The 25,441-nt window shown below is 40.0% G+C and overlaps 2 protein-coding genes across 2 annotated transcripts in view; both read right to left on the reverse strand.

The window, feature by feature from the left end:
- Positions 1-4,346, reverse strand: part of AMT (aminomethyltransferase) — a 64,935-nt gene extending 60,589 nt beyond the window's left edge. Inside the window, exon 1 of the mRNA XM_053721126.1 lies at positions 4,253-4,346. Within this exon, the coding sequence (XP_053577101.1) occupies positions 4,253-4,336 (84 nt within the window). The 5' untranslated portion in view covers positions 4,337-4,346. The remainder of the gene's footprint in view (positions 1-4,252) is intronic.
- A 122-nt stretch (positions 4,347-4,468) lies between these two features.
- On the reverse strand, positions 4,469-25,414 carry NICN1 (nicolin 1, tubulin polyglutamylase complex subunit). Its single transcript, XM_053689029.1, has 7 exons — positions 25,282-25,414; positions 23,708-23,844; positions 21,260-21,445; positions 15,918-16,031; positions 9,899-9,970; positions 8,852-8,956; positions 4,469-6,212 (listed from the first exon to the last, which is right to left on the reverse strand). The coding sequence occupies exons 2-7, from the start codon at positions 23,837-23,839 to the stop codon at positions 6,171-6,173; spliced, it is 651 nt and encodes a 216-aa protein (XP_053545004.1). The 5' UTR covers positions 23,840-23,844; positions 25,282-25,414; the 3' UTR covers positions 4,469-6,170.
- Between the last annotated feature and the right edge of the window lie 27 nt (positions 25,415-25,441).

The following is a 25,441-nucleotide window of genomic DNA, read 5'->3' on the forward strand; positions in this document are numbered from 1 at the left end:
GACCGCAAGCTTTAGGCCACCCTGAGTTGACTTAAAGCAATCAATCTAATGCAAGCCAACTTACTTGGATCTCTAGAACAGTTAATCAAATGACATTTAAATGGCAACAGTTCAGGTTGTCTTTTCCAATAGTAGGTGCTTTGTTGAGATAAACAAGTCAGTACATTTAGTTTGCGCTATCCATGAGGTTTTATGCATTAATTCATCAAGTCAAAACTTGAATTTAATTTTCAAGATAAAAATGCTAGAATTTAACTTTAAACACACAACAGATAAAGAAAGGAAAACATACTGAACTAAGAGGACTCAGTAAAGTTGACAATGGAATCTTTGAATAGTTGTATGTTAAAAAAACAATGCCAAGGGTGGATGCCAATGAAAAATATGTCTGAAAAGAATGTCCATAGCGTGCCAGCTATAGCAAAATGTCCATAGCGTGCCAGCTATAGCAGAATGTCCATAGCATGCCAGCTATAGCAGAATGTCCATAGCGTGCCAGCTATAGCAAAATGTCCATAGCGTGCCAGCTATAGCAGAATGTCCATAGCGTGCCAGCTATAGCAGAATGTCCATAGCGTGCCAGCTATAGCAGAATGTCCATAGCGTGCCAGCTATAGCAGAATGTCCATAGCGTGCTAGCTATAGTAGAATGTCCATTGTGTGCCAGCTCAAATGGGGCTCCTCAATACCATTTTTGAAAGTCCTTGGGTGTGCCAGTTCCTTCTCAATACCATCTTAAATACCTGAGTATGCCAGCTCCTACCTAGCCCTTGGGCATATCCCCAGGTACGTTTGAGGGATCTGTGTCGCTGATCATATACTGGTGTTTTTCTGTATCTACTTTTTGTTAATTTAATGAAGTTCTGTACTATGACAGGGTTTAGTTTATAGTACACAAAGCTGGTGGCATCATTTCATTCACAAAACCTGGCAGCACAATGTCTCGTGCCAGCCCTGGTTAAACACAGAATACAAGTAAACTACCAAGGGCATAAGTATTAGAAACATTATGTCTTGGCATCACCTAAAGACAAGAACTTGTTTGCCCAAACTAAAGTAAATGACAAGTATAGAGGTTGTAACCGGAACAGAGGGGTCACAAAGTGCATCTTGAGGAACCTTGTGAAACAGCTCAGTGGTTAGGGAAGAATTGAAAGATCTAGTGTTGACTAAGTGAGCACAAGGTCAAGCAGTGTGCGCTAATCAACCTCACTCTGGTTATTTACTAGAAGATGGTAACTGATCCTGGGTCAGTCACCACTCCATCCTATTGATGAGGTGGGGTGCAAAGAACCCAACAAGCTAATAGGCTTTGTGCCTGGTCTTGTAGGGATGTGGAGCAGAGACTGGTTAGACAAGGTCTGATTTCATTCAAAGGGGTACGGTTGGCAGGTGTCCAGCATTCAACCAGACAGTCTAGTATTTTAGTAGGCATCCCAGTAAAATATTCACAAAAATACTGGACACTTAAATGTTCAGGTTTTTTTTTTTACTGAAAATTTAAAAGGCTTCCTGTGCCTCAACACATTACAAATATGGAGCAGAAAATAGTGAGGGGCGGTTAAGGTGGTCCGATCACTACTTATTTACTTACTTTACTTGTGTACAGCCAAAGTAGTAAATTATTTGTATGTTATTATCGGTTATTTGTAGAGCGCCAACAGATTCTGCAGCGCTAAAATGTTACTGACAGCCAAGGGGTAAAATTACTGCTCAGTTGTGAAAACTATACATGGTGTGATCAAGAGTGGGGACTAAGGTAGAGCTTTAGGTGGGGCATTGTGTGACCCCCACAGACCATCATGCTCAGTCACCAACAAATTATTTAGTATTATTCTGGAAGACATCTGGCAACCTTAGCTTTGCAGGGCCAGCCCCCCCCCCCCTACATTCAGATGCACAGGGCAAGCCCCCCCCCCCCTCCACTCAGGTGCACAGGGCAAGCCCCCCCTCCACTCAGGTGCACAGGGCAAGCCCCCCCTCCACTCAGGTGCACAGGGCCAGCTCCCCCCCCCCTCCACTCAGGTGCACAGGGCCAGCTCCCCCCCCCCTCCACTCAGATGCACAGGGCCAGCCCCCCCCTCCACCACTCAGATGCACAGGGCCAGCCCCCCCCTCCACCACTCAGATGCACAGGGCCAGCCCCCCCCTCCACCACTCAGATGCACAGGGCCAGCCCCCCCCCCTCCACCACTCAGATGCACAGGGCCAGCCCCCCCCCCCTCAGATGCACAGGGCCAGCCCCCCCCCCCCCTCAGATGCACAGGGCCAGCCCCCCCCAGATGCACAGGGCTACCTCCCCCCTCCACTCAGATGCACAGGGCCAGCCCCCCCCCTCCACCACTCAGATGCACAGGGCCAGCCCCCCCCCACTCAGATGCACAGAGCCAGCTCCCCTTCCACTCAGATGCACAGGGCCAGCCCCCTTTCCTCTCAGCTGCAAAGTGCCAACCTGTGCAGCTGCGTGAAGGAGTTTGGCACTGTGCAGCTAAAAGAAGCAGGTTAGTGCTCAGTTCCACAGCGCCAACCTCCTCCGCACAGGTGCACAGTTTTAAAGCTGTAATCACACACAAAATACACTAGTGCCAGCATAACTTATAACAGGCCACATATTTGCAGAATCCCTTCTATCTCTTCAGGTCACAGTCTGAATCACAAACTCCATACTCAGCTGGTTTGAAACCTTTGCTCTGAAGCCTGCAAGGCTACAACCCGCCAACAGCTGTCTGTACTCTCACACCTGATCTCATCAGGACTGGGGATGAGGTCTCCTGATTACAGTGGAATAGGGAAGTTTAAGATCTCGATGGACCTGCTCAAGTATAATATTAGGGCATATTGCGTGGGTTTCTTTTTTCTACCCTCTTAATGGGACAGTCTACACCAGCATTTTTATTGTTTTAAAATATAGATAATCCCTTTATTAACCATTCCCTAGTTTTGCATAACCAACACAGTTATAACAATATACTTTTTACCTCTGTGATTACCTTGTATCTAACCCTCTACAGACTGCCCCCTTATTTCAGTTCTTTCGACAGACTTGCATTTTAACCAATCAGTGCTTACTCCTAGGTAACTCCACGTGCATGAGCACAGTGTTATCTATATGAACTAACAGCCTCTAGTGGTGAAAAACGGTCAAAATGAATTCAGCTTAGAGGCGGCCTTCAAGGTCTAAGAAATTAGCATATTAACCTCCTAGGTTTAGCTTTCAACTAAGAATACCAAGAGCACAAAGCAAAATTGGTGATAAAAGTAAATTGGAAAGTTGTTTAAAATTGCATGCTCTATCTGAATAATGAAAGTTTATTTTTGACATGACTGTCCCTTTAAATTGCTTAGCATTGTATAACACCAGGATTTACCTTCTGCACTAAGGCAGTGAAAGTCACTATTTGCTATAGAATGCTGATGTGAATACACAAGTAGCAAAAGGCATGTTCTATTAATGGCAATGGCATACAGTTGGGGGAACTGCAGAAACAGCTTGCACTGTACAAATACAGTAAAGCAACACAATATCTACAGTGATAAGAGACACTTCTTCTTAAGAGGAGTACTTCATCTCAGTAACGTTTTGGGGGTGCATTTTCTTTTAATGCACAATTTTGAAGTAATGGGTTGAACCCTATAAATAAAGTAACAAGTTTCCAACTATAAGTGAGATTTTCTAGTAACAGTGTGTGTTTTTTTGTTGTTTTTTTTTTTTGCATTATAAAGCTCCACCCTCGTCTACATAATTACAGGTTTACTCTCTGAATCTTTATAGTAATGGGGTACACTTTACTCTTTGCTGTAAATAAAAAAGAGGTGCATTGTGACTGTAAATGTGAGAGTCTGAGACTTTATGTTAAGAGGGTGCAATGTCTACATGCATGCAATAGCTTTAACTGCAGTTATGGGTGCAGCATGTATGACCAAGAGGCTTTTTAGAAACTGGGTGCTATCCTTTAAGTGTAATTGCGGCTGATTTCTATAAATATACTTTATTTTATTGGGGTGCACTATGAGACTTGAAATATTGGGGTACACTTATTCTTACAGTAAAACAGATCATGTGCTTATTTTCCTTCTTGACCTCTATCCCTAAGGTAATGAACGGCACTTTCTTCTCTATAATGCTGGGAAAGTAGAACTACGAATGGGGAAAGTTTGGGATGCGTTGCTTTTTAGATGCTAAATTACTACCTCGGCAAGGTCCATCACAATAATAAGGGTACCGTCTCTCTATGATTGTATGTCCCGGTACCTGCTCACTGCTGTAGCCTCTCCCCGCGACTCCCGTTCTCCACACTTTGCCTCCGATCCCCCAAACACCCCGGACTCGTTGCATCTTGAACTCAGACAGCTGGAAGAACTGCGCATGCTCAATAGTCACACACCCCTTACACACCGAACAGGCGCAACGCAAAGCTTCCCGGGAATTGTAGTTTCTGGGTTTTATCCAGTGTAGCACCACCGCACATCATAATCAAATGCATTATATTTATTGAACTGATAAATTACTACAACTATGTGTTTCATGAGGTAAGTGCACACAAAGTCACAGATTGATAGCTGCTAGTCATAGCTATATGTAAACTAATAGCATATTTTGATCTGAAACTGGCAGAATTAAAGCATATGCACCAGATGATCCCAATATTTCAAGTGCATTGTTGAGAAGAATCACATTCTAATTAAAAACATTTTTTAATCTTTTAAGCTTAGGCTAAATCCTACCCTTTAACAGCCAGAAAAACAAACCTAGCAATGCTGCTAAAGGAGATGCTTATACAAATATAAATACATACTGCAGGGCTGCACCCAAACTCCCTTTTATAAGTGCTTCTTAAAGGGTCTTTCTACATTTTACCAGATTGCTAAGAAAATTGTGTCCTCCAAAAAATAAGATTATTCTACATAAGAATTTATTTCAAATGTATTAGACACCTGTTTAATGCATTCCCTATAAAGAATAAATCTACATCCTTATTAAGGTTTGTCTTCCACCAACCAAATATTGTGGGAGTTTTCTTAATCAGCCAATAAGCAATTAGTACCAATGCATTCAACAATCCTTTCATGCAAATTTCAATTTAAACAGTTAACATCTATAATTATTACCCTTTTGTGCACATTATAGAATATATTTGTGTTCATGGTGACTTTTAGTGTTTAAAACATGCTCCAGACTATTCAGATTTCATATAATAAAGGTTTAGGGGTTTGTGTTCTAAAAGACTGGCTGCCAGAGAGGGCTCCAATGCATTACTAGCCAGTAAATAAAGGGTTAAATATGCTGCTGAGCTCCGCAATTTGTTTAATTATTATTAAAGGGACAGGAAACCCACATTTATTTTCCTTTCATTATTCAGATAACTTTCAAATTGACTTCTATTATCTTAATTGCTTTATTATTTAGGTATCCTTTGTTGAAAATCACAGCTAGGTGAGCTCAGCACCTGAGTGCTATTTGCTGATTGGTGGCTGCACATATAAAATGCACTGAGCCTACCAAGCTATGCTTTTCAACAAAGGACACCTAAATAATGAAGCAAATTAGATCATAGAAGTAAATTGGAAAGTTATTTAAATTTGTATGCTCTATCTGAATCGTAAAAGAAAAAAAAATGGGTTTCCTGTCCCTTTAATACATTCTATGAAATAAACTAACATTTTTACACACAGGGAGAATACACAGATTAGCAATGCTGCATAGCAATGATTTTCCGCCCTATTAAACGGATTTCGTCTGCCTGGGTGGTCACATTAAACGATTTGAAAAAGTTCATTTGTGGTTCCAGCTCTGCAATTCAACGTATTAAACAAGACTCAGATCCTCAGTAATAAATTCTTCAAACTGAGAGACGGGAGAAAGAAGCGCAGGATCTCTCATTCAGTGGCTGCAACGTAATTGTTCATTTGCTGGCTCTTTGGATTCCAGCGCAGGGAGATTGAAGTTATGTATGAAATGTATAGTTTGTGAGCTTTGTAGAACAGATTTATTTCATGCACACGATTTAGTTTCTCTGTGCTGTTTGTACCGGATCCTTTATGCATCACAGCAATAATGTAGTTATCGAGGTGCCTTATTGCCTTGACATGTTAAACCAAAAAAAAAAATGCTTGTGAAAAGCTTAGCAGTAGCTTCACCCTCGTATCACTGTGTGGGGAACCAACAATCATTAGGTGTACGACAGAAGGTTAATATCATAAGATCCGTCCACCTGAAAAGTAATAAATAAAACAAAATTTTAACATTTTTTTTATAGGTATGGCAGATGTATTCCCTAAGGCATAGGATGCATTACTCTTTTATTCACTTCTTTGTATTGATGTGATTAAAGGGACACTAAACCCCAAAAATGTTTTCTCATGATTCCAATAAAGCAGTAATTTTAAGCAACTTTCTAATTTACTCTTATCAATTTTTCTTCGTTCTCTTGCTATCTTTATTTGAAAAAGCAGGAATGTAAGCGTAAGAGCTGGCCTATTATTGGTTCAGCACCTGGGTAGCGCTGGCTGACTGGTGGATAAATGTAGCCACCAATAAGCAATCGTTAACCAGGTGCTGAACAAAACATGGGACGGTTTTTAAGCTTACATTCCTGCTTTTTCAAATAAAGATAGCAAGAGAATGAAGAAAAAATGATAATAGGAGTAAATTAGAATCATGAAAGAAAACATTTTGGTTTAGTATCCCTTTAAACATTAAATGCATTTTACTCACCTCCCTGTAATCATAAAATAAATAACTGAGAGCGGCAGGGAGAGCTTGGTTATAGTTGAGGGGTGGGAAATCGATCTGGGAGGGGGATGTGGATGGGTGGGGTGGTAAATGAGGTCGGGGGGCAGCTACACTACAGAAAAAAAAATGTGTGTGTTTTTTTTTTTTATTATTAGCTAAATATTATAAATTATGGAAAACTGGGTACTGGCAGACAGCTGCCAGTACCTAAGATGGCAGAAATGAGTTAGAGGGGGGAGGATTAGAGAGCTTTTTGGAAAAGGGATCAGTGAGGTGGGAAGGTAAGGGGATAATCCTACACTGAAGAACATAATTATAATTAAAAAAATAACTAAAAATACAATTAAAAAAAGGTCTAATACTGCATACTGGTAGACTGTCAGCCAGTATTTAGGATGGGGGTGACCAGTGGGGGGTGGAGGAGGGAAGAGAGCTGTTTGAAAGGGATCAGGGGGTGGGGTGTGTCAGGTGGGAGGCTGATCTCTACACTAAAGCTAACATTAACCTTACAAGCTACCTAATTAACCCCTTCACTGCTAGGCATAATACAAGTGTGGTGCGCAGCTGCAATTAGCGGCCTTATAATTACCAAAAAGCAATGGCAAAGCCATACATGTCTGCTATTTCTAAAAAAAGGGGATCCCAGAGAAACTTTTACAACAATTTGTGCCATGAATGCACAAGCTGTTTGTAAATAATTTCAGTGAGAAACCTAAAGTTTGTGAAAAAGTTAACAATTCTTTTTATTTGATCACATTTGGCGGTGAAATGGTGGCATGAAATATAGCAAAATGGGCCTAGATCAATACTTTGGGTTGTCTACTAAAAAAATATATATTGTTTTGATAGGTAAATAAAAAAAAAACCAAACAAAGGCTCTATTTCTGTTTAAATGGAGTGATGGCAAAAATGCTCTAGTCTTTTGGGGAAGTTTTAGTCTGAAAGGCCCGGTCCTTAAAGGGACATTATACACTCATTTTTTCTTTGCATAAATGTTTTGTAGATGATCTATTTATATAGCCCATAAAGTTTTTTAAAAAAATAAATGTATAGTTTTGCTTATTTTTAAATAACATTGCTCTGATTTTCAGACTCCTAACCAAGCCCCAAAGTTTTATGTGAATACGCTCGACTACCTACTCCAGCTTGCTCCTGTTTGTGTAAAGGGTCTTTTCATATGCAAAAGAAGGGGGAGGGTGTGGAGTGTTTTATTTGCCACTTGCAGTGGGCTTTCCAGCTGCCTTTTCAACAGAGCCAAACTGACAGCTTCTAAGTAAGTTTTTAAACAGTTTTATACTGGATTTTTATATCAGTATCTGTGCATCTTATTCTTTATAGTAGTGTCTATTACATGCAGTTATATGAAAATTAGTGCATACTGTCCCTTTAAGGAGTTAAAAAAATCCAATTTATTTCTATTATCAAATTAATGTCTAAGTATCATTGGCTAAAATATATCTGCATTCCATGAGAGCATACTGAGATAGGCTAGTAGTGTGCATTAGGGATGTGCAAAAATTATAAAAAAAAAAAATGATATACAAAAATATTATATTATGTAAAATTATATTAAAAAATATATATAAAAACACTATTATGTAAAAAAACATTTTTTAAAATAACTGTATTTGCATAGATTGTGCCTTTTTACGCCAATAAATCTAGCGCTAAAATGACCTGAATGCTGCAGAGCGCAGCCAAATATTTAGCATTTGTTTCACCAATCTGAATTTTGGCACATCAGTAGTGTGCATGTGTCCTGAGCCCTATATGACAGCTCTGTTAGGAACAATGTGTCGATCAATGCTCTACATAAAGTGCTTCTGAAATGTGCACGCTCCAGAGCCTACCTCAGTATGCTCTCATGGAATGCAGAAACGTTTCAAACAAGGAGACTCACAAAAAGCGGAAAATGTGATAATAGAGCTTGTTTTTAATTTACCAGTACTTAGTTATTCACTCCTACAACTACAGTTAATAAGCACGTCTTCAGGCCATGGAAGCAAAATAACACAAGAAAACACAATAGTGTAAGTAAATGTCTCTTATTATTAATATTCTTATAAATAAAAATCTATTTGAGTGACGTTTATTTGCTGTGCAGCCCTGAATACTCACGTCAAATCTGCCAACAGTTGCTGTACTCTGATTGGCTCTCATCATTTCTGTCAATACCCACATCTGCTGCACCTCACTGGATACCTTGTCAGGGTCTGGAAGGCCCTAGGGAGCAGTGACGGAATATGTCAGTAGGCAGGGTAAAGCAGTCACTCTATAAAGGGTAATAGGCAGAGATACCGGCGATCACTCCTTGCTGACCCCAGACTCGCTCTCTCACTCCTTGCTGACCCCAGACTCGCTCTCTCACTCCTTGCTGACCCCAGACTCGCTCTCTCACTCCTTGCTGACCCCAGACTCGCTCTCTCACTCCTTGCTGATCACAGACTCGCTCTCTCACTCCTTGCTGATCACAGACTCGCTCTCTCACTCCTTGCTGACCCCAGACTCGCTCTCTCACTCCTTGCTGACCACAGACTCGCTCTCTCACTCCTTGCTGATCACAGACTCGCTCTCTCACTCCTTGCTGACCCCAGACTCGCTCTCTCACTCCTTGCTGACCCTAGACTCGCTCTCTCACTCCTTGCTGACCCCAGACTCGCTCTCTCACTCCTTGCTGATCACAGACTCGCTCTCTCACTCCTTGCTGATCACAGACTCGCTCTCTCACTCCTTGCTGATCACAGACTCGCTCTCTCACTCCTTGCTGATCACAGACTCGCTCTCTCACTCCTTGCTGACCACAGACTCGCTCTCTCACTCCTTGCTGATTACAGACTCATTGATCACAGACTCACTCTGAAACTCCTCACTGATCACAGACGCAATCTCAAACTCCTCACTGATCACAGACTCACTATTCCGCTCCTCGCTGATCCCAGATCCACTCTCCTGCTCCTCACTGATCCCAGACTCACTCTCCTGCTCCTCACAAATCCCAGACTCACTCTCCTGTTCCTCATTGATCCCAGACTCACTTTCCTGCTCCTCATTAATCCCAGACTCACTCTCCTGCTCCTCACTCATGTCAGACTGTGTCTTTCTTCACTGATTGAATGCTAACTCTCCTCCTTAATTGTCTCTCTGTCCAGATGATTACCCATTTACCTTGTGCAAGTTTTGAAGCTGCTCCTCTGGAGGCAAATGTGACAACCATGAAGAAAGACCTTTCTGAGGACTCTAAAAACCATAAAGAATATAATAAATGATTATAACAATTAAACAATTTTTTATTTTATGACATGCACTGACAATGTGTGATAAGTGTTTCTAAGAAATATAATAGTCCACTATGAGGTTTCTTTTTCATTCAATTAGAAACCTGTGTGTCTGCTCAGTTCAACACTGTTAATTGATCTGTTATTGCAATAACAATAATCCTCTTTTATTAGCACGATAAAACCCTCTTAAAAAACATTACAAGTGCCAAATAGGGACATGTAGCAATATTATTTGATGCAATACTTTTGCTGCAGCAAATGATCTTAAATACATAATAAAAAGACAATGCAATAGCACTTAGTCTGACATTCAAATGAGCAGTAGATTTTTTTCTGTCAAATTTCAAAGTTATGTCTTTTTCCACTCCTCCTGTATCATGTGACAGCTATCAGCCAATCACAAATGCATTTATGTATATTCTGTGAATTCTTGCACATGCTCAGTAGGAGCTGGCGACTCAAAAAGTGTAAATATAAAAAGACTGTGCACATTTTGTTAATGGAAGTAAATTGGAAAGTTGTTTAAAATTGCTGCTCTATCTGAATCATGAACGTTTAATTTTGACTTGAGTGTCCCTTTAATTTTAGTGATAGATTTTCCTCTGTGTTCAATTTTACATAAACACAGATGGCAGCAGGTGCATTGCTGGATTACAGCCCTTTGGTACATTTAATGGTCTGTCCCCAAAACCACACCCTCTCTCTGCCTCTTACATGTCATATGTATGTATAACAAGTGAGCAGTGATTGACCCCTTTTGCTGACACTAATAAACATGCACTAATGATTGCAGACTGCCAATTTACCCCCATTTGTACCCATAATACAGATACAAACTATTTAACATGTTCGTGCCAGTAAAAAGTGATGATTTAACCCTTAGCATCCCCTTAAACATATAACAGTGGTTAACCCCCCTGTTATATCTGATAAAGCAAACATTTGTAAAATAAATGGATGTATTTTTAACGGTTTTTGAGTATACTCGTAACAGCAGATTATTTTATGGACTAGTGGAAACCTTTAGTCGAGCATACACATTGCAGACACTTTTAAAATAAGTTCTATTTTCAAATGTACTTTGTTCTCTTGCTATCCATTGTTGAAAAAGAATATGTACATATCCTGCACACATTTTGTCTCTTGTGATTGGCTGGTTAGATGTGTTCAGCTAGAACTCAGTAGTGCATTGCTGCTCCTTCAGCAAAGGATATCAAGGGAATGAAGCACATTTGATAATAGAAGTAAATTGGAAAGTTGGTTAAAGTTGTGTGTTCTACCTGAATACTGAAAGAAAAAGAAGTGGATTTGATATCCCTTTATTTAAAAAAAAAAATGTGTGTGGTGTGATATGTTCCCCATATTTATCATGGGACGAGGGAAGGCTATTTCAGTGCCGCCCACCTACCCTCGCAACCAATAGCTTGAGAGTAGGGCTTGTCAATCAATCCGGGGTGATTTTTATCTGCCAACTCCAGTTTGGCAGTGAGAATTTATAAAGCAGCGGTTCAAACCACTGCTTCATAAATATCAGTCACAGGATCAAATGGATCGGGGCATTCACCTCCTCATAAACCTTACCCTTAAAGGGACACTGAACCCAAATTTTTTCTTTCGTGATTCAGATAGAGCAGGTAATTTTAAGCAACTTTCTAATTTACTCCTATTATCAATTTTTCTTCGTTCTATTGCTATCTTTATTTGAAAAAGAAGGCATCTAAGCTTGTTTCTTGGTTCAGAACTTTGGACAACACCTTTTTATTGGTGGATGAATTTATCCACCAATCAGCAAGGACAACCCAGGTTGTTCACCAAAAATGGGCCGGCATCTAAACTTACATTCTTGCATTTCAAATAAAGATACCAAAAAAATAAATAAAAATTGATAGGAGTAAATTAGAAAGTTGCTTAAAATTTCATGTTCTTTCTGAATCACGAAAGAAAAACATTGGGTACATTGTCCCTTTAAAGGGACAGTCTAGTCAAAATTAAAGTGTCATGATTCAGATAGAACATGTAATTGTAAGCAACTTTCCAATGTACTTTTATCATCAAATTTGCTTTGTTCTCTTGGTATTCTTTGTTGAAAGCTAAACCTAGGTAGGCTCATATGCTCATTTCTAAGCCCTTGAAGGCCGCCTCTCATCTGAATGCATTTGACAGTTTTTCACAGCTAGATGACGTTAGTTCATGTGTGCCATATAGATAACATTATGTTCACTCCCGTGGAGGTATTTATGAGTCAGCACTGATTGGCTAAAATGCAAGTCTGTCGAAAGAACTGAAATAAGGGGGCAGTCTGCAGAGGCTTAGATATAAGGTAATCACAGAGGTAAAAAGTGTATTATTATAAATGTGTTGGTTATGCAAAACTGGGGAATGGGTAATAAAGGGATTATCTATCTTTTTTTAAACAATAACAATTCTGGCGTAGACTGTCGATTTAATATACTTTAACTGCTGCTCTTTCATATACACAATGTACAATTTTGAGTACTATGTCCCTTAAAGTGAATGTAAATTTTGATGCTAAAGTGCCCGGTGTTTTAAAATTTGATTAACCCCTTAATGACCACAGCACTTTTCCATTTTCTGTCCGTTTGGGACCAAGGCTATTTTTACATTTTTGCGGTGTTTGTGTTTAGCTGTAATTTTCCTCTTACTCATTTACTGTACCCACACATATTATATACCGTTTTTCTCGCCATTAAATGGACTTTCTAAAGATACCATTATTTTCATCATATCTTATCATTTACTATAAAAAAAAAATATGAGGAAAAAATGAAAAAAAACACAATTTTTCTAACTTTGACCCCCAAAATCTGTTACATATCTACAACCACCAAAAAACACCCATGCTAAATAGTTTCTAAATTTTGTCCTGAGTTTAGAAATACCCAATGTTTACATGTTCTTTGCTTTCTTTGTAAGTTATAGGGCCATAAATACAAGTAGCACTTCGCTATTTCCAAACCATTTTTTTTTTTCAAAATTAGCGCTAGTTACATTAGAACACTGATATCTTTCAGGAATCCCTGAATATCCATTGACATGTATATATTTTTTTTTAGAAGACAACCCAAAGTATTGATCTAGGCCCATTTTGGTATATTTCATGCCACCATTTTACCGCCAAATGCGATCAAATACAAAAAATCGTTCACTTTTTCACAAATTTTTTCACAAACTTTTGGTTTCTCACTGAAATTATTTACAAACAGCTTGTGCAATTATGGCATAAATGGTTGTAAATTCTTCTCTGGGATCCCCTTTGTTCAGAAATAGCAGACATATATGGCTTTGGCGTTGCTTCTTGGTAATTAGAAGGCCGCTAAATGCCACTGCGCACCACACGTGTATTATGCCCAACAGTGAAGGGGTTAATTAGGGAGCATGTAGGGAGCTTTTTGGGGTAATTGTAGCTTTAGTGTAGTGCAGTAGACAACCCCAAGTATTGATCTAGGCCCATTTTGGTATATTTCATGCCACCATTTCACCGCCAAATGCGATCAAATTAAAAAAAACGTTAAATTTTTCACAATTTTAGGTTTCTCACTGAAATCATTTACAAACAGCTTTTGCAATTATGGCACAAATGGTTGTAAATTGTTCTCTGGGATCCCCTTTGTTCAGAAATAGCAGACATATATGGCTTTGGCATTGCTTTTTGGTAATTAGAATGCAGCTAAATGCCGCTGCGCACCACACGTGTATTATGCCCAGCAGTGCAGGGGTTAATTAGGGAGCTTGTAGGGTTAATTTTAGCTTTAGTGTAGTATAGTATTCAACCCAAAGTATTGATCTAGGCCCATTTTGGTATATTTTATGCCACCATTTCACCGCCAAATGCAATCAAATAAAAAAAAAGTTCCCTTTTTCACAAACTTTATGTTTCTCACTGAAATTATTTACAAACAGCTTGTGCAATTATGGCACAAATGGTTGTAAATGCTTCTCTGGGATCCCCTTTGTTCAGAAATAGCAGACATATATGGCTTTGGTGTTGCTTTTTGGTAATTAGAAGGCCGCTAAATGCCACTGCACACAACACGTGAATTATGCCCAGCAGTGAAGGGGTTAATTAGGTAGCTTGTAGGGAGCTTGCAGGGTTAATTTTAGCTTTAGTGTAGAGCTCAGCCTCCCACCTGAAACATCAGACCTCCTGATCCCTCCCAAACAGCTCTCTTCCCTCCCCCACCCCACAATTGTCCCCACCATCTTAAGTACTGGCAGAAACTCTGCGAGTACTAAAATAAAAAGGTATATTTAGGCTTTTTTGTAGTTTTTTTTTTTTAAGCATATTTACATATGCTGCTGTGTAGGATCCCCCTTAGCCCCCAAGCTCACTGATCCCCCCCCCAAACAGCTGTCTAACCCTCCCCCTCTGCCTTAATGGGCGCCATCTTGGGTACTGGCTGGGTACCCAGTTTAGAAAAAAGTGTGTTTTTTTTTAGAAAAAATCCCTTTTTCTGTAGTGTAGCTCCCCACCCACCCAAGACCAACCCCCCACCCAAGACTAACCCCCCACCCAAGACTAACCCCCCACCCCTCCAAGATCCCTTTGATTATTGTTTTATTTTTTAAGTATGCCCTTTTCCCCCACATATGTACTTGCAACTTTTCTGTAGTATAGCGGTTCCCACTCGCTCCCGCCCGTGTACGCGCCCACCAGCCGCCCCTGTGCATGTGCGCACCCCCCCGTCGGCTCCGCCCCCGATCCCGCTCCCCTCCACCTTACACGGCTCACCGATGTCCGCCCACCCGCCTCCCAAGTCGGCTCCCACCCACCAACGATACCGGCCATCGATGTCCGGTGCAGAGAGGGCCACAGAGTGGCTCTCTCTGCATCAGATGGCCATGTAAGGTTATTGCAGGATGCCTCCATATCGAGGCATCACTGCAATAACCGGAAAGTTCCAGCTGCTTTCCACACCAAGGACGTGCAGGGTACGTCCTCAGGCGTTAACTGCCTTTTTTTTTTAGGACGTACCCTGCACGTCCTTGGTCATTAAGGGGTTAAAAACAGGGGCACTTTAATTCATCAAAATTTACATTTCACTTGTGTTGTGAAAAAAAACAACTTACCTTTTAAACTTGACAGCAGCTCCAGCTTCCTCCGGTCGTCGCAAGCCATTTCTGATGTCAGAAATGATGGATGTGTCATCCTCCAATCACGGCTTCCCCCCCGGGGGAATCAGTGTCTGATTTAACGTCGTGATTGGAGGAAGCCGGATTTCTCATTTTAGACCCAGGAAGAGGCTTTGCGACGGACGTAGGAAGCTGGAGCTGCTGTGAAGTTTAAAAGGTAAAGTTTTTTTCTCAAGAGGAGTGAAATGTAAAAATTTGATGAATAAAACTGCCCCTGTTTTTAATTGAATTTTTAAAAACCCGGCACTTTAGCATCAAAATTTACATTCACTTTAATCAAAGGTTTTTTCAACTTCTAAAATAAATATTTTAAAACTCTAAAGAAAAACAGAATTTATGCTTACCTGATAAATTACTTTCTCTTGTGGTGTATCCAGTCCACGGCCCGCCCTGGCTCTTAGTCAGGTAGATTTTTAGTCTAAACTACAGTCACCACTGCACCCTATGGTTTCTCCTTTTTCTTCCTAACCTCCGGTCGAATGACTGGGGGGTGGAGCTAGAGGGGGAGCTATATGGACAGCTCTGCTGTGTGCTCTCTTTGCCACTTCCTGTTAGGAAGGAGAATATCCCACAAGTAAAGGATGAATCCGTGGACTGGATACACCTTACAAGAGAAATGTTGTTTTTTAAAGCAACAAGTGTTATAATCATTTTTATATGTGATCTGACCTCTGCACATTGAACTTATTTTCTGAGACCAAAGCTTACTAATTAGCCTAATTGTTTTTACTATCACCATAACATAAATACCATACCTGCCGCCTCTGAGGGTTAATCTGCAACTCTTCCAGGTTGAAATTTATCCAAACGGGCGATGGTTGCCTTAGTATGAAACGGATGGCGGTGACTTGATCTGTGTTGCAGAGCATCTATGTCAGTATGTGAATAGTAAAAAAAATAATCAAGGTGTATATAACATTTAGATAAATACAATAAATTAACTGCTTCATCAATAACACCTACAAAGTGATTAAACACATAGTCCGCACCAAGGCAGCTACTGGGAGCTAGCTGATCACACCTGGTGAACCACTGACAGGAGACAAATGTGTGTAGGCACTATTCACTAACTAGCTCCCAGTAGTGTTTTGCTGCTGTGGAGGATATGTACATATGCTTTTCAACAAAGGATACCAAAAGAACAAAAGTACATTTAATAACCAAAGCCTATATAAAAGTGTCTTAAAATGACATGCTCTATCTGAATCATGAAAGTTTAATTTTGTTTATTTGTTTTTTTCAATAATTTTTTTTTTTATAAGTACTTAAAGGGACGCTATGTATGCTAAAACACTTGAAAGTGATGCAGTATAACTGTAAAAAGCTTACAGGAAAATATCAGCTAAACATCACATGTATAAAAGGAAGATATTTTACCTCACAATCTCCTCAGCTCACCAGAGTAAGTGCTGTGTAAAAAGTTATCTTCTTTTAGTTACTGCCCAGCTACAGGTTTAAAAAAAAACAAAAAAAAAAAAAAACAGGAAGAAATGAACAGTAGCCAATCAGCATCAACAGTGCTGAGGTCATGAACTCTTTTACTGTGATCTCATGAGATTTCATTTAACTCTCATGAGTTTTCATAGTAAACTTCCTTAAACTGAATAGGGAAATAAGATGAGTGTGCATGAGGCTCACTCCCTTGCCGGTCCTGGGACAGACATACTGATTTGCTGCTTAAAGTCCTTTACAATGGGGTATGAATACTTAGGATATTTTGAGGTGAAATATCTTTCTTTTTTACATAGAGATGTTCAGGTGACATTTTCTAGTCAGCTTTTTACAGCTATGCTGCATCACTTTCATGTGTTTTAACATTTGGGTATCATGACCCTTTAAAAAAAAACATACAGAGACTAAGCATGAAAGTAATTTAAAGTGCTATTATAGTAAAAAAAATAATTATATGCTCTAATTTCATTTTAAGACTATCGACCTTACCTTAGACTACTGTGTGTTTAATCCACACATAGGAGTTAAACACACAGTAGAAATACTGCTTGGGACTCGCAGAGCCCTGCTAGATGTGAAACTAGTGTTGCTGATTGGATCAGCTTTGTTTTCTGCGCTGGACCAAAAGTGCTCTGCGAGTCCCAAGCATAATTTCTACTGTGTGTTTAACCCACGTTTCTACTGTGTGTTTAACCCAAAGATACAAAAAGAACAAATAAAATTTGCTAAGCCACATTTTGGGTTTCATGTCCCTTTAAGGGGAAACTAAGTTTACAATACAATGTCCTTTTAAATTGTACTATTTCATATGCATGATAGATTTTATCTTTAAGTGTACTTTCCTTTTAGGTAATAGAACAAAGTAACAGATTATTTGCTAATATTATTCTCCGCATTCTCAATTTTCTTTTTTATAGGAACAATGATTTGCTGCTTAGTGTTTCTGTAAAAGATCTTTTGATCGTCAGCTTTTGTGAATTTGTATTCATCAGATGCTTGAGAAAGAGCGGCTTCTCAGACGATAAGGTTTTTCTTCTGACCTGATCAGAAGCGCAATAGACAGCTGTACATTATATTAAAAGCATATTACACCCATCTATAAAAGCGTGAACTGCTTTAGTAACTTTAAAATATGGTTTTATATTGAGCTGATTCGATAAAGAAAATGATGCAATAGTAAAATAAAAAATGAAAATAATTAATATAAATATAAGGATATATACGATCTGCAGGATTTTCTCCAATTTTTGTGATTCAAGTGGTTTCTTGCTTCAAATAAAACAAAAACAAGAAAATATAGTGTAATAAATGTTAAACAAGTGATGATTTCACACAGGTGAAATATTCACTTTTCAGAGCCAGCAAGGCTCTCGAGTAGATGCACGCCTGGTTTTATACTGCCAGGTACCCAGTATAACACCAATCGCAGGCCGCTGCTTGGATAAATAACATTTATTTTAAAACCATATACAAAGTGTAAAAAGCCACAAATTAAACCTTTTGCATAAAGTCACTCGGGTATCTGTCCACATGAAATTCAAAGTAGGAGTGAAACCACAACACCCTTCTCAAACGGAGGCGGATGGCGTGCCGAATAGCTAGGCTCAGAGCCGCCGGGTTAGAGATACACTCGATACCAGTCCTGGTGACTGATCATAGGGGCGTTTACATAAACGCCTCCATCCGAGAAGGGTGTTGTGATTTCACTTTTACTTTGAATTTCATGTGGACAGATACCCGAGTGACTATATATATATATATATATATATATATTTTATATCTGGCAGTATAAAACCAAGTGTGCGTCTACTCCAGAGCGTGGCTAGCTCTGAAAAGTGTGAGTAACCCCTTGGCGGGATCACCTGTGTGAAATCATCACCTGTTTAACATTTATTACACTATATTTTCTTGTTTTTGTTTTATTTGAGGCAAGAAACCACTTGAATCACAATAATTGGAGGAAATCCTGTGGATCGTATATATCCTTATATTTTTATTTATTATTTTTCACTTTTTCACTTTTTATTTTACTATTACTTGCATGTTTATTTAGTGAAATCACATACAAGCTTTTTTAAGTACAGCAAAAAACCTAATGGATTATCAACCTTTATGAAAATATACTGGAAACTGCTTCTTAAGAGTCTGTAACTAAAGCATTTCTGTGGTGTTTATGAATGTCCACTTGATTCAGCTATGACACAGCTACTTCACAATCACACACTCTAAAAGCTGCTGCTCCTCATGGGCCGGGCTTTGATAATCTACAAAAAGTCTTGTGAAAACAGCTCCAAAATCAAAAATGGAAAAAGTAGAGGGCGCCACATAGTGCAAATCAGCCTGTATTATAGAGAATACAGGAGAGCAGTAAAAATCCTACTACCTGAGGTATAGCCTGATAAAACAGTGCTGGGACACTGAGAAACGCGTTGCTGGTGTTTTATTTTATCAATAAATTGTAATTGTTTTTTTAATCATCTTCATCTCTCATTTTTGCTGCTGTACCTTCCACTGGCAACACCTCTCTCTTTTTTTGAGGTTACCACCCTGCATCCTTAGTTGCCATCCTCCTGTCTGAGCTGGGTTAAGGCTCTCTCATTAACTGTTGTTCTTACTTTATATACTTACGGCCACTACTCCTAGGATCTTTGGACTCCCCCTGGTGGGACGAGGATACCATCTGTTCCTGCAATATCGTTGGGTCTACCGGACGACAGTGTGGTTCCGGACTGCTTACACTGGACATTAGTTCTTTTTACTACGTGAGTAGGATTTTTACTGCTCTCCTATATTCTCTATAATACAGGCTGATTTGCACTATGTGGCACCCTCTACTTTTTCCATTTTAGATCATCATCTCTCGTGTCGTGGCATGACACCCCAGAGGAGCTGCCTCTAGCCCTGGATTTTTTCTTGAGTTTGAACAAGGTTTTCTTACCAGGACTATACCATTTTGGTTTATATCTGGACTTTTCTTATTAATCATACTTGTGTGCTAGAGGCTGTACAGAATTCTGCTCACCAATATATGTGTCTGGTCATACATCTCATATATATATATATACACATCTCATATATATATATATATATATATATATACAAAACACGGAAGGGAACTGCACTCTCATACCGGACCGGGTACACATCCTATGACCCTGCAACATGCTCAGCCCTGGGTGCCACTGGCACTCACAGGAAGCTGTGCTGTCCCCAGAGCCACAAGCAGTTAACCCCAGACAGGTCTGGGTGCAAGTACCATAGGGAAAATTACAAAATAAATTAATACAACACACAGAGAAAACCCAGCACTCACTTACAAGCTCTCAGCTAAGATTTAAAAGCAAAAATGGAAAGGTTAGTTACCGCATCTGGCCAAATGGGACAAGCTCAGGTACCTCGTCAAGGTCCTTTCCAACACCTGGGACCCTAAAACAGCCACACAATGCAAGCTTTCAAATCCAAACAAACTGAAAACAAGGGAAGGGTGCACAGGAATATGTAACCACCCTAGTGGCACCCAGGGCTGAGCATGTTGCAGGGTCATGGGATGTGTACCCGGTCCGGTATGAGAGTGCAGTTCCCTTCCGTGTTTTGTATATGTCTAGGGTGATTACATATTCCTGTGCACCCTTCCCTTGTTTTCAGTTTGTTTGGATTTGAAAGCTTGCATTGTGTGGCTGTTTTAGGGTCCCAGGTGTTGGAAAGGACCTTGACGAGGTACCTGGGCATGTCCCATTTGGCCAGATGCGGTAACTAACCTTTCCATTTTTGCTTTTAAATCTTAGCTGAGAGCTTGTAAGTGAGTGCTGGGTTTTCTCTGTGTGTTGTATTAATTTATTTTGTAATTTTCCCTATGGTACTTGCACCCAGACCTGTCTGGGGTTAACTGCTTGTGGCTCTGGGGACAGCACAGCTTCCTGTGAGTGCCAGTGGCACCCAGGGCTGAGCATGTTGCAGGGTCATAGGATGTGTACCCGGTCCGGTATGAGAGTGCAGTTCCCTTCCGTGTTTTGTATATGACTAGGGTGGTTACATATTCCTGTGCACCCTTCCCTTGTTTTCAGTTTGTTTGGATTTGAAAGCTTGCATTGTGTGGCTGTTTTAGGGTCCCAGGTGTTGGAAAGGACCTTGACGAGGTACCTGGGCTTGTCCCATTTGGCCAGATGCGGTAACTAACCTTTCCATTTTTGCTTTTAAATCTTAGCTGAGAGCTTGTAAGTGAGTGCTGGGTTTTCTCTGTGTGTTATATATATATATATATATATATATATATATATACGCCTGTTACAGGTACTTGTTTGGCCCTTGTGGCCATCTGTGTACAGTCGGTTAGCTCCAAAATCAGCTTTTAAAGAATAGATTACATACTATCTGGAGGGTGAGAGCATATGCAGTGAGGGTAGAGGACCTGTAACAGGTAGAATGCATACTTAGGTAGAAGCAATAATTACACCAAAAGCAGAAAAATAAGACCCTCCAGTCATTGGTAGTCTTCATAATAATACAATTTTCTCCATTTCCAATAGTACAGAGTTTGGACGTGAATAAATATGGGAGGCCTGGGGACAAGGTAATTACATCAATTTCTGCATTATTGTCAAGTCTATAATCACTGTCTCAGAAGTATCCTGAAACTGCAGCTCACCTGGTGTTTAAACAAGGACACATAGTCCTGAGAACCCTCCTCCGTATGGGGACTGGGCATCAGGCGAAGGTTTCGCATACAGGTGTGCCATAACGATTGCTTGGTACCCGATTCAGTGGGTGATTTCTGCTGTATCCTCACACTCAGAAAGGCTGTGTAATAATTCTTAAATGTGATTTCCTGTATCTAAACAAAACAAATCAGTTGATCAAGATGAGAGAGAAGAACTGAATTACTTTATACTAAAATATGTTATATCAAGGTCTAAAAGGGATATTGTAGTCCATTTTGTCTTTGTTTCATCTTAAAGGGGCAATGTTCTCAGGCATGCTGATAAGCGTTCATTGTATTCAAAGCTGCTGCAGGGACACCTTTTCAAATGGGCTCTCATGTGCATTCACCTTTGGAAAGTTGATTTCTGCTGTTGCCTCTTTTTAACATCACTTTTCAATAGCCAATACTGCAGTATTAAAATTTTTAGTATACGTGACAGTTTCAACAGGCTAAAGTAGTTATTACAAATAACACCTTAAAGGGGTGTGTCCCTTTTCATTATTTTAGGTATAAGTTCCCTTTAATGCTATATTGTTTAGCAAAACTATTCCAACTTACAGTTTACCAATGAAATGTATTTATATTTCTTACAATTTCCACTCTTCATATACTGGGCTTTATTTATTAATTTTATAACAAATCAATGACCTCTGGCTGTCTCATAGGGGAGAAACATATGAGACAAATATTATCTAAAATTGTTGGTTGTTGACTGGGATTTTAAAGACTTCTATTATTATCATTATTATTATCAGGTATTTGTAGAGCGCCAACAGATTCTGCAGCGCTGTAAACATAGTCGGTGAACAGGATAGCTTTTGTAGGGGCAAGTGGGTAGAGGGCCCTGCCGAGAGTTTCACTGTTGTAGTCGGCTCTTATGAAGCGATCTGTAAACAGCTGGGCCCATAGGCTTACAATCTAAGGGGTTCAAGGGGAAAGCAATGGCGTTAGGAAAGGTTAGTGTTGGTTGTATGCATCCCTGAATAGTAGAGTTTTTAGGGAGTGCTTGAAGCTGTTAAAACTAGGGGAGAGTCTTATGGAGCGAGGCAGGGAATTCCACAGGATGGGGGCCAGTCTGGAGAAGTCCAGTAAACGTGAATGTGAGGAAGTAAGAAGAGAGGAGGAGAGGAGGAGATCCTGAGCTGATCGAAGGGGATGGAAGGGAGAGTATCTAGAGACAAGTTCTGAGATGTAGGGGGGAGCAGTGCAGTTCAGAGCTTTATATGTCAGGGTGAGGATTTTATGTTTAATCCTAGAGGCAAGAGGAAGCCAGTGAAGGGATTGGCAGAGAGGTGCAGCAGATGAAGAGCGACGAGTAAGGAAGATGAGCCTGGCAGAGGCATTCATAATGGATTGTAAAGGAGCTATGCGGCAGCTAGGTAGACCAGAGAGGACGGAATTGCAGTAGTCGAGGCGGGAAAGGATGAGAGAGTGGATTAAAATCTTGGTTGTATCTTGTGTAAGGAAATGTCTAATTTTAGCAATGTTTTTAAAGTGGAAGCGGCAGGCTTTAGCCAAGGACTGGATGTGAGGAGTGAAGGAAAGATCTGAGTCAAGTGTGACCCCAAGACATCGGGTGTGCAGGGTAGGGGTAATGATGGAATTATCAACAGCTTAAGGTAGTGAGAGGACATCCAAGATGAGATGTGAGAAAGACAGTTGGTGACACGGGTTAGTAAGGAAGGAGGTAGGTCTGGTGCAGAGAGGTAGATTTGGGTGTCATCGGCATACAAATGGTATTGAAACCCATGGGACTTTATTAAGGAACCTAGTGACGACGTGTAGATTGAAAAGAGAAGGGGACCAAGGACAGAGCCTTGAGGTACCCCAACAGAAAGTGGTAACGGGGCAGAGGATGCTCCGGAGGCTACACTAAATGTACGGTTAGTCAGATAGGAAGAGAACCACGAGAGAGCTGTGTCACAGATGCCGAAGGATTGAAGGGTTAGAAGCAGAAGAGGGTGGTCAACAGTGTCAAAGGCTGCAGACAGGTCAAGGAGGATAAGCAGAGAGAAGTGGCCTTTGGATTTTGCTGTAAGTAGGTCATTGGTAACCTTGACAATTGCTGTCTCTGTAGAGTGATGGGAACGAAATCCCGATTGCAGTGGGTCAAGAAGAGAGTTTAGTGTAAGGAAATGGGATAGACGTGCGTAAACTAGCTTTTTGAGGAGCTTTGAGGCAAGAGGGAGTAGGGAAATAGGGCGGTAATTGGAAGGGGAGGTTGGATCAAGGGAAGGTTTTTTGAGGATAGATGTTCTATTCTAGTAAGTGCATAGAGTGTGTGCTTACAAGTTGTAATAAAACGTGATATTGTGAGTCGCAGTTGCGCTTCTCTTTCTTCATATATTGTACACATTGTTATATGTATCCCCTGGCTGGTGAGTGTATACTTACGTCAATTGCCTGATATTTTGGAAAAGTGACATCAATGACGTAGACGCCAGGCCGACCAACCTCTGTCTTCATATCTCCAAACTGTAGTGGGACAGGAGCTCGGAGAGTAAATGGCACAGACTCTTCAGCCATGTCACCTAAAAAAAAGAGATCAGGAATTATATTAAAGGGATAGGAAATTTAAAATTAAACTTCATGCCTGATTCAGATAGAACATGTCATTTTAAAACACTTTTAAATTACCTGCTATTAATACTACTTTGTTCTCTTGGTATCCTTTGTTGAAAAGCATACCTAGGTAGGCTCAAGAGCAGCAATGCACTACTAGGAGCTAGCTGCTGATTGGTGGCTACACACAAATGCCTCTTCTTATTGTATTACCAGATGTGTTCATCTAATGCCCAGAAGTACATTGCTGCTCTGGAGCAGACTTTAACTATGTGTTTAATCCCTTTACACTTTTATATTCTTTTTAAATATATTAAACCCAATTTCTTTCTTTTACGATTCAGATAGAGCAGCAATTTTAAGCAACTTTCTAATTTATTCCTATTATCAATTGTTCTTCTTTCTATTAGTATCTTTATTTTAAAAAGCAGGAATGTAAGCTTAGGATCCGGCCCATTTTTGGTTCAGCCCGCTGGGTAGCGCTTGCTGATTGGCGTAACATGGAATATATAGAAAGATGCATGAAACTTAGCTCTCTCTAGAGAGAGCTCCAAACCTTCCCATATATTGCAAGACTGTCACAATTTTAGGAGCTTTGTCCAATGTCCCTCACACAACTTCCCTTCAGGGTAAATATGAAACAAGTGAAAGCTCAACCAAATCCATATAGATTAATAAACACAACATAAGCAGCTAAACACCAGAGAGAAGGTGGTCATAGGCAACTGCTTATTGTGCCCTAATATTAAATCCAGATATAGTTAGTGAAGATAAACCCTGAGTGTGCTGCTAATACTGATACAGATACTGATATAAAAAATCCAGTATAAAACTTTTTAAAAACGTACTTAGAAGCTCCCAGTTTAGCACTGTTAATGAGGTTAGCCCGGGACACCCAGTGAAAGGGGCTGCATATAAAAAGCCCCATTACAAAACAAGGAGTCTGTAGACATCAGTATACATCTACAACTTTGGGGCTTGGTTAGGAGTCTGAAAATCAATACAATGTTATATAAAAATAAGCAAAACTGTACACTTTTACAAAAACACTCCCAGATGGGCTGTATAAATAGATAATCTACAAAACATTTATGCAAAGAAACGTCTAGTGTACAATGTATGTCCCTTTAATACACTGCCACCTTTGGTACCTCAAAAAGGAAGGGGTTTAATTTGGTTCTCCTTTCTCTAATATAATGTTTGGCTTAGGCACATCTGGCATATAGAATGCAATAATACCTATAATAATATTACCTGCAATAATAATAAAGTCTCAAAAATCTCCCCATACACACAGGACATATAAGACATGATGCTGTAAAATGAAATGTGTTTTTTATCAGTTACAGTCAAGCTCTTGTTTTGATGCATACAAATATACTTATTTTTAGATATGTTGCACTCACCAATTTTCAGGATATTTCAGGGCTGGGTATTGTATCGGCTGCAGACAGTATTCCCTAAATAAAAATCAGAGCTTCCCTTCTCAAATATGTCGCATGGAACTTCATCAGCAGCTTGTTGTGGGGAAAAGCATGCCTATCTACCCTTAACAAATATGGCTGC

Source organism: Bombina bombina, chromosome 7 (genome assembly GCF_027579735.1).
Source record: "Bombina bombina isolate aBomBom1 chromosome 7, aBomBom1.pri, whole genome shotgun sequence".
In the NCBI taxonomy this organism is placed as follows: domain Eukaryota; kingdom Metazoa; phylum Chordata; class Amphibia; order Anura; family Bombinatoridae; genus Bombina; species Bombina bombina.